This window comes from Hydra viridissima, unplaced genomic scaffold (genome assembly GCF_058129835.1).
Source record: "Hydra viridissima isolate aposymbiotic clone 2 unplaced genomic scaffold, HvirCarnegie_v1 scaffold_13, whole genome shotgun sequence".
In the NCBI taxonomy this organism is placed as follows: domain Eukaryota; kingdom Metazoa; phylum Cnidaria; class Hydrozoa; order Anthoathecata; family Hydridae; genus Hydra; species Hydra viridissima.
Genome location: NW_028324312.1, coordinates 3,445,689 through 3,455,140, shown reverse-complemented (window position 1 = coordinate 3,455,140; position 9,452 = coordinate 3,445,689). Strand labels below are relative to the sequence as shown.

The window sequence follows — 9,452 nt, the reverse complement described above, 5'->3', positions numbered from 1 at the left end:
TGTCATGATTTTTTTTTTAAATGTATTAATTTTACCATTTTTCAGTTCAATCTTTAAATTTCTTTTTAAGTTTCATATAAAAAGCGTAAAAACATGGAATTTCAACTCACGAAAAATTTTTTAGTTTTAAGGTAAACGAGTTACACATTCTGAATTCAATGTGATTCGATCTAAAACATACATAGCGATCATAATGATGCATAAAAACCCTTTTTTACGATTTTATCGCGTTTTGTTATCTTTTATCATTATTAGCTACTTTTTAGTTTTATAATAATTTCGTTTTAACAATAAACAATTCCGACAGAGAAAGCAAAATAAAAGTTTGTATGAAAATGACTGAATAAAAAATTGATAGAATTTAGTAGATGTCATGAAATCAGCTAAAAATCCCACTGTTCAGAGTTTTCCGAGAGAAACATCCAATATTTCGAGAGAATCTGGTGTGACTTTTTTTCGGTGAAAAACCAACTTCGTAAGCCCGCTTGTCTGCAGTAAAAACCAACTTCGTAAGCCCGCTTGTCTGCAGTAGAAAATGTGGAAGAGCGTTTGTTAAAAATAAATATATAAAAAAGATAAGTCTGTAAATATAAAAGGTTAGTTTTTTGTATCTTTTCAATCAACATTTTGAAAGGTTCTAAAGTCTCAAAATTCTGATCCAAATCGGAGATCTCATCTTTAAATGTTTTTAAAAATAAAAAACCTTAAAAAATCCATCACAATATCAAATCTTAAAGAACATAATACAAAATTATGTCTTTAATTAACTTTAGCTTCAAAAATCTCACTGTCTACAATATTAATGCATAATTAGCATTCATCTCGAGACAGGAATACAAAATATACACATTTCTTCGCCATCGAGGTTTGCAAAAGCATGGTTTGTTGCTTCTGCTTAGCATGCAGGTTCACACCACAACAAAAAAGTTTACACCACAACAAAAAGTCAAAAAATTTGTCGAGGTGTGATCACGCTCGTTAAAATGATTTAATATTGAGAACCGTTAAAATTAAAAATAAAGTTTACAATATCTTTTATTTTTAAATGTCATCAAGATCTTAAAAAGATTTAAAGCAGTCAACAGGTTTCGTTTAAGTTGATCGGATGTACCATTATTCACCATGAAGTACAATTTCGAAGATCTAAAGTAAAAATAAAAGTTTTTTTGCACGTTTTAAATGATCACTTTGTTAAACATTAAAAAAATAACTTCAAGTGACATTTAATCTTTAATTTTTGACTGATGCAAGATAAGCCATTAAAATACCATCAACATCCGCTTTAATGAACACGCCACAAACTGTATTGAATATTGAAACTGTAATGAAATTAATATTCGTTGTATGTCGTTTAAAGCAAAGAATCTTTTAAAGGACACATTTTTTATTTTGGTAAGAAGTTCAAGTGGATTTTTGAAAGTATCTTTTTATTTTTAAATTTGTCTCTGCAAAACTTTTTATGAGAATACTAAATAATAATCTTCACATTAACTCTTTATGTACGAAGATATCAGAAAGTGATTAGTTGAAACCAATGTATCGTAAAACATTTGTTACCTACTGTTATTCAGTTTTAGTAGTGGAATAAATCTTTCTATTTCACTTGGAACTCAACATTGACCTGATATGAAAACGAATCGAACATTCGTTATTGGGAAAGATTTGAATGATTGCAATCACATACCAGTGAGTTATCAAAAACTTTCAGAGTTCTTAACGATGTTAATGATGCGAATACGTTAGAGGTTGGAGTGGATAACTTGCAGTGTTGCAAGTCAAGAACTGTTAATGCTGCTTATGACTTAAATACATCAGACAGAAGAGTGAAAACTTTGCTGCTGATTAAATAGCTTATGAAGTGTTAAAGAAATTGTTAGCGATTTGAAAATATCAGTTGAAAGAGCGGATTTTTTTTTTTTTTTTCCAAAATCAATTCATTCTAATGCAGGTAATAACTTTTAAACGCCAGATAGAAGAGTGGATATTAGGTTGCGGCCAAAATCAAGGGTTTTAAATGCCATATATTACATCAAAGTCTTCAAAAGATTAGAAAAAAGAAAGCAGTCAGTAGGTTTAGAGCCGTATTAGAACATTTACACCAACATTGAAATGTGCAATTCCGAAGATCTGTAGTAAAAATAAAATTATCTGTGTGTTTCAAATCGTCTATTTGTTAAACGTCAAAAGAGAATTTGTATTGACAGTATATTGATGAAGACGGTATATTTAACTTAAGTTGACATAAGATAAGTTATCCGCTCTAAGAAAAATACTTTCCGTGAGTTGCTACTAATAACGTGTTTGTTTTCTTCATAACGAGTGTTCGTTTTCTTCGATGTCGTTAAATTTAAAGAGTTTTATGAGGAGCACAGTTTTATTAGTAGCACTCATTTCAGCAGATTTTGACTGTAAATCCAGCTATTTTTTAAAATTTTATTTGAAAGTACTTTGTTCATTTAGTGATGATATGTGCGAGTTACCCATTTTACGGGTGTTAACTCAATGAAAAGTTCCCATTTGAACTAAAGACACTAAAATTGTAATTAGCAGATAGCTTCAAGATTTTAACTCCTTATGGATGAAGAACAATAATATCATAAAATATTTAAGCACAAAAATATCATAAAACATTTTACCTGTTGGTTTGAATGTTTGCAGTGGAATAAATCTTTTTTTCTCACTTGGATCTCTGCATTGACCCGATATGGAAACGAATCTTCTTTTCAGCATTTCGCTTGTAATTGCAAGATTACAATTACATACCAGTGGGTTGCCGGTCACATCAAGAGTTCTTAATGATGTTAGTGATGTGAATACATCAAATGGTAGAGTGGTTAACTTGTTTTGTTGCAAGTGTAGAGCTGTTAACATAGTTAATGACTTAAATACATCAGATGAAAGAGTGGATATTTCGTTGATGCTTAAATGAAGAAATGTTAATGAAGTTAATGAACTGAATAAGTCAGTAGGAAGAGTTGATATTTTGTTACTATCTAATTCAAGTTTCTTTAAAGATGTTAATGACTTGAAGATATCAGATGGAAGAGTTTTTCTAATGAAGTTAATGATTTAAAAACGCCAGATGGAAGAGTGGATATTTGGTTGAAGCTTAGTTCAAGGGTTTTTAACGCAGTTAATGATTTAAAAACGTCTGGTGGAAGAGTGGGTATTAGATTGCTACTTAATTCAAGGGTTTCTAATGCAGTTAATGACTCAAAAACGTCAGATGGAAGAGTGGATATTTGGTTGCTTCCTAAACCAAGTTTTTTTAATACAGTTAATGACTTAAAAGTGTCAGATGGAAGAGTGGATATTGAGTTAGATGTTAAAAAAAGTTCTTCTAAAGAAGTCAAAGATTTGAAAACATTCGGTGGAAGTTCGAATATTTGATTTTTATTTGCATAAAGTCTTGTTAAAGAAGTTAAAAATTTAAATGTGTCAGATTTAAAATTAGATATTTGGTTTTGAGATAAATCAAGATATTGTAATGAAGATAACAACTTAGATATGTCAGATGGAAAAGTAGATATTTGGTTGTTGCCAATATTGAGTGTTGTTGTTGAAGGATCAATATCACTTGGTATAAATTTCAAGCCACTTCCACTACAAAATACGGTATTCATAAGTGAAAAGCATTTGCATGGTGGTGGGCAACTTGATGTACAAAATACCGTTAGATGAATTCTAAAACGAATAAACGGAAATAGTTTTTTTTAAAAGTTAAACTTCATTGAAGATAAATTAAGATATATATCCTAAAAAACCAACTAAAAATGTTAAATGTCTGTAGAACTGTAAAAAAAATCAATATAGGCTTCAATAAATAAATCTCACGTGGTTCTGTCACTTGGTTCTTATTATTGTTAGACTAATAAATTCATTTAACGTTATTGCCCATAATTTAATACTTTAAAAAATATGCTTTCACTGAAATATAAAAAAGAATCTCTGGGTTGCAGGTACATTTTTTTTGATTTTTTAAATGTTTTCATTAAAAATTGATTGGGTAAGGAACACATTACAAGAAATCCTAATTTTCAACAATTATTTTCAACAATTATTTTCAACAATTATTAGTCACTAAATTACCATCATGTGAAACACAAAACTGGAATTAAAATCTAAAAAACTGTTAGATGCAAATTGTTGAACGTGGCAACAAAGGATAAAACAAAAATTGGTTGTATCTTTCCATTGTTTTAACTAAGGTCTTCACAATTTTCTCACAACTTTTTTTTTTTGATTAACCAAGCCAACTGAAATAATAATGTAACCATATTTCAGATAGTCTAAGTTACATTTTACCCTTAAATATGGCTTTAAAGATCAAGATAAGTCATTTTTTAAATGTCATAAATTGGTGCACAAAAATCGCACTTAAATTCACACGAAAATCACAAAAACCATTTAGAAAATGTTTTATGTAAATTTCATGCTAAAAACTTTAGAAATTATTTTCTTGAAAAGTATTTACCACTTCAGATACTTTTTCAAAATATTTTTATTATAAAATTTATTTAATTATGTCTCAGAAAAAAGTGTAAAGGGTATGAAGAATTTAATAAGAGAAGGTTCGGAAAATGCCATCGTGTAAAAATGCCATCGTGTGCTATTTTTTTTTCTCTTTATGATGACGTTATTTACAGACAACACCCAAATTTTATTTGATGTTTTAATTCTTACTATAAATTAGTCAAAAAATTTATGTTACCATAAAAAGAAAGCGAAATTATATTTATTTTATAGCGAAGTTATATTTTCTAAGAAAGAAGATATATTTATTTGTTTTTAAAGTTTTATTTTAAATTAAATTCCCACAGAGGTTAAAAACATTTTATCAAAATTTTTGAGTGTTAAATCATTTTTGTAGCCTCAGTATTTTTTCATAGTTCAAAAACTAAAAATTGTTTTGACGGTACAAAACTATGTTTTATTATAATCTTATTATTATTTTCATTATAATACTTTGTTATAATATTTTATTATAATATTTTATCATTATATTCTATTATTATATTTTATCATGATATTTTATTATAATATTTTATTATTATAATTTACTTTTATATTTTATTACTATATTTTATTATTGTATTATATTATTTTATTTTGTTATTACATTTTATATAAATCTATTTTAAATTCAATACTAACTCCAGTAAGTATGCGTTAGAATTTTATCAATAAAAATATTTAATTATTCTAAAACTGTTTATTTATGCTTTACGCATTACAATCGTGGAGAAGCATAAACTATTGAACTAACTATCGAGTAAGAAGCATAGATTATCAAATTAGTTAAAAGAACTCATCGTAATTTTAAGCAAAGTAAAATTTAACTCACGTTACGAAGCAGAAAGCCTTAAGAAAATTCATCTTTTATCATCGGAATTGAAAAATCCAATAAGTCTGTTAAAAAGTATTTTTTTCTTTTTAATATACATTTCAAAGTGTTTGTTATTTTGTCTGCAATTTAGACACAGCCTTTTAGGGTAAGGTGATGCATACTTAGTTTTCATTAAATATTTGTATATTTTATGACATTTGATAACATTCAACTTAATGCTGAGTGATTATTTTGATGTCAAATAAAATGGTGGCTTTTAAGTAAATAAAGTCTGCATTAACTTTGATTTAAAAACATAATACCAAAATCTTTTTTCTTTTAAGGCTTCATCAATTACTGGATAAAATGTTGTTGATATTTTGAATTTTTTCCCAAACAACATAGTTTAAAAAACATGTTTAAAAAAACACATTTGAAAAACCAAGAGAAACTCATTTAAACCAACGCTCTTACCTTTGGTTGATATGGGAAAATGAAAGCATAGCTTCCCATATCAATCTGTGATAGCTATTTATCGAGGTTTTAAAGGGATTAAGAAAATACTGAAGGAATTCATTTCAGCTAAGAACTTTCTTAATATTCGCCTTTATTTAAACTTTATTTCAAATTTTCAGGTAGTTAAAGGTCTCAAATTTACTACTTTTACTTAAACTTTCGATTTATTTTATTTTAAATTATTTTTTGAATCGTTTAGCGAGCCTGGTTCCTTTTCATTTCGTTGAGATTTGTTTGATTAAATTTAAGCAGGTTGATAAAATCCTTACGGAGATTTTTCTGATCTCAGTGAAGGATCTAATTGAAAAATACAATAAAAAGTTATGGTGAAAAGGTAACCCTTTTAAAAATGAAAATAAACTTCAAACAGAAGGAAATTCAATGGAAGGAATTATAATTTATTAACAAAACTCTATCCTTGAACAAATAAAAATTAAGGGACGTCTTTAGAACTGCTTAAGGGAAGATATAGCAAAATCTACTAACCTGAAATTTATACTCTTTGAAGCATGTTTAGAGCATAAATAACTAAAGTTAAACTAAATTTTCAGAACAAGATTTTAAATTTAATTCAAACTTAAACTTAAATTTTCAGAACTAGATTTCTTCTGATTAAAGTTTTAAGGAAATAATTCTAATAGATTTTATATATTTCGAGTTTAAATAGATTTTATTTTACTATTCTTAACTAAATGTTTTTTAGTTTTACGACTTATGCTAAAAAAACGGCCATATCTTTACATATAAAAGAACTGATTAAAAATCTGTTTGTTAAATGGAGTAAGAATATTGTTAGCTGGTCAGCAAAATTTGATTTGTAATACTTCAGTATAACTACTAATAACGCGTTTTAGAAAATTCGAAATTTAGTGTTTTTTTTTTTACATTTTCGCACCATTGCAGACTTCCGGTGAAAAAGTCGAGTTATTTTTTTGCCAAAAAATGTTTTTTTTTTTATTTCAGGACAATATCTCTGAACTTTTTTTAAAATTTTTAAAATTTTTTATGAAAAGTGTATTATTTGTGATCTACCAGTTTATAAATCTTAAAGCTTAAGCTGATTATATATGCCTCTTATATATGGCAACTTCCAAAGAAGTGGAAAGTGTAAGTCGGTTGCTATTATTAATTCTAAGAGAAATACTTTTAGAGAAAAAAAATCAAACTAAATCAATCAAAGAAAACCAATCTTCTAATAACTCTCCTGGCAACCCTTCTCGCCAATATAAAGGTGGTGAATATACGTTTACACGATCTCTCTAAAATAGATTCTTGCATTTAAATTGAATTTATTATTGTTTTTTAGTAATTTTTTAAAATCAGTCAGATAGAGCACAACAAAACGAAAAGTTTTTGTTCATATTTCAATTCTCTAAAAGTGAACCAGTTTATACTAATTTTAGTATAAACTTCAATTAATTGTTAAAATATCTTAAGTCTCTTTCATTTCATCCTTTGGGCAAAATAAATACTTGTCAGTTATCGCTTCTTTTTTTTTTCTTTTTTGTCAGTTTCAAACATTTAGTTTATACAAATTATACGGGATATCTAGCAAGTAATTGAAAGCTTTAAAAAGCCCATTGCTTAGTTAGGGTTTTAAATTTTTATAAAATATTAATCAAATTTTATTATAAACAAATAAGAATATTGAATGTCACTTAAACCGCCGAACCACGGGAAAGCACTTAAAAACGGAAAATTCAATTTGTGTTGATTACTTATTTTATTAAATTTATGAGAACGATTGGCAACTCTAATAACATTTTTCTTTCTTTAATAAGAATTCTTAGGTCAGTTTCTTACTGTGTTTTCAATCATAAAATCCGTAATACGGTGGGGTTGGGTGGGGTGGGGAGGGGTGGGGTTGGAGTGGGGTGGGGTGGGGTGGGAGTGGGGTGGGGTGGGGTGGGGGTGGGAGAGGGGAGAAAGGGAGAGGGATTTGTGCAATCTCCTAGCAAAGTATAGCAAAAAAGTTTGATACTAAAATATATTAATGAATAAACAACATCGAAATCCTTTTCAATTACGCTGGAGAGTGCTTTTCAATTACGCGGGAGAGTGCCTACGGAACATAAAATTGAAAAAGTGTTCGCTAATAGCCTTTCTGTTTGTGTACTTTAATTATATTGTAAATTAAGTATTAGATATTCATATTTAGGTTTGAAAAATGTAGACGTTTTTAAAACCTTCAATTAACAATTGAGTTGCTACAAGTGTTCAAATATTGAAATAATTTTTATTTGCAATCAAGTGAAAGTTTTCAATTTTTTAAACTTTATTATACAAAAATATGATGGAATTGACCCAGCAATCACACAACGTTGAAACAACGTTGAAATAACGTTGATCAACGTCGATCAACGTTATTTTAACGTTGTTTTAACGTTGTGTGCTTGCTGGGGAGTTTATTTCTTTATTGGCTGGTTGAATAATGGTCTTTGTAGCTAAAATTCGATCATATCATAGTATTTTCTACATTTTAACTCTATTTCATCGTCAGTTTTGTGCCTGGCTAAAATTAAGCCCATAACGCTGAATAAATTACTATTTTGTAATAATAATTTACATTTAATATATTGAATAATTTTGATTGGCTAAACATCTAAATTACAATGATCAAGAACCAAAACTTGTTGTCGAAACCAGGAAAGCTTACCCTAATAATATTGTTGGATTGAAACTTATGCCAAATATTTTGTGTTGAAGTAATTTATAATTCAGTGAAAACATTTTTTTAAATATAAAAATTTTTGTTAATCAGTGATTTCTCTTATGAAAAGATGGCGCTAAAACAAAATGAAAGAATGATGCAAAAACGAAATATCAATATTTTTCACCATAATATTTTCAAGTTAAAATGTTTTCTGAATCTTTTAAATCTAGTTTTAATATTTATTTTATTTTCTTAATCTAGTTTAAATATTTATTATATTTATTGGTTCCATTCTATTGGTTGGAGAAACATCTTCAAATGGCAAAAAGAAACAATAAATCACCGGACCAGAACGAACCTGGTCCGTCGGCCATCCATTGGTAAATATGCCTGTGATTTTGAAACGTTTTCTTTTCCTTAATGTCTACAAATTAAATCAGATTGTAAATCATAATAGTATTTTCTTTTCCAACTGGTCCGTTGCATTCGTTAGAGACGGACAGATTGATGTTGGATCGGTCAAACCAACATTCGCCATAAAATGAAATTCCAAAAGTCTAAAGTGAAGAAACAAAGTTCATCGACTATTACGTTAAACATACTCTGCCTTTATTATACCAATTTTTCTTTACTATATTCTGTCTTTACACAATATGTTGAAAGTGCGAATAACTTTAGTTCGAAGTTTTAGACGTCACCCGAAAAATGACTAAAATAGGAATGAAGAGAAAAATACCTGTTAATGTAAAAACTGTGTTTTTAAAATTCTTACTTTGTACTTAGACTGGGACACAAGATATTTGCATGACTCAACAATTGCATTTAAGTTGTTCCAGTCTATGAGAACTCGCAAGTTCCATAGTTGCTTGAAAATTGGTTTTGTAAGATTGTGTTGAAAACATCCTTAAAAAAAAACATTTGCGTTTGTTAGCTGACAAACGAAAAAAATCTTGAAAA

General features: G+C 28.0%; 2 protein-coding genes across 2 annotated transcripts in view; both read right to left on the bottom strand.

Moving 5' to 3' along the window:
- Window positions 1–948: 948 nt before the first annotated feature.
- Window positions 949–3,042, bottom strand: LOC149880095 (nephrocan-like). The gene is made up of 2 exons (XM_090070487.1): window positions 2,637–3,042; window positions 949–1,143 (listed from the first exon to the last, which is right to left on the bottom strand). The coding sequence occupies exons 1-2, from the start codon at window positions 2,869–2,871 to the stop codon at window positions 1,118–1,120; spliced, it is 261 nt and encodes an 86-aa protein (XP_089926613.1). The 5' UTR covers window positions 2,872–3,042; the 3' UTR covers window positions 949–1,117.
- An 8-nt stretch (window positions 3,043–3,050) lies between these two features.
- LOC149880093 (uncharacterized) overlaps window positions 3,051–9,452 on the bottom strand; it is a gene marked incomplete at its 3' end in the record, with an annotated part of 38,883 nt that continues 32,481 nt past the window's right edge. The window contains exon 8 of the mRNA XM_090069990.1: window positions 3,051–3,684. Within this exon, the coding sequence (XP_089926116.1) occupies window positions 3,051–3,684 (634 nt within the window). The remainder of the gene's footprint in view (window positions 3,685–9,452) is intronic.

Bases quoted from the DNA above. Each gene is read 5' to 3' on its own strand.
- LOC149880095 (XM_090070487.1), bottom strand. From the start codon at position 2,871: ATGTTAACAGCTCTACACTTGCAACAAAACAAGTTAACCACTCTACCA. The intron at 1,144-2,636 runs GTAAAATGTTTT...TTTTTACTTTAG, and splicing joins GCAAACATTCAAACCAACAG to ATCTTCGAAATTGTACTTCA.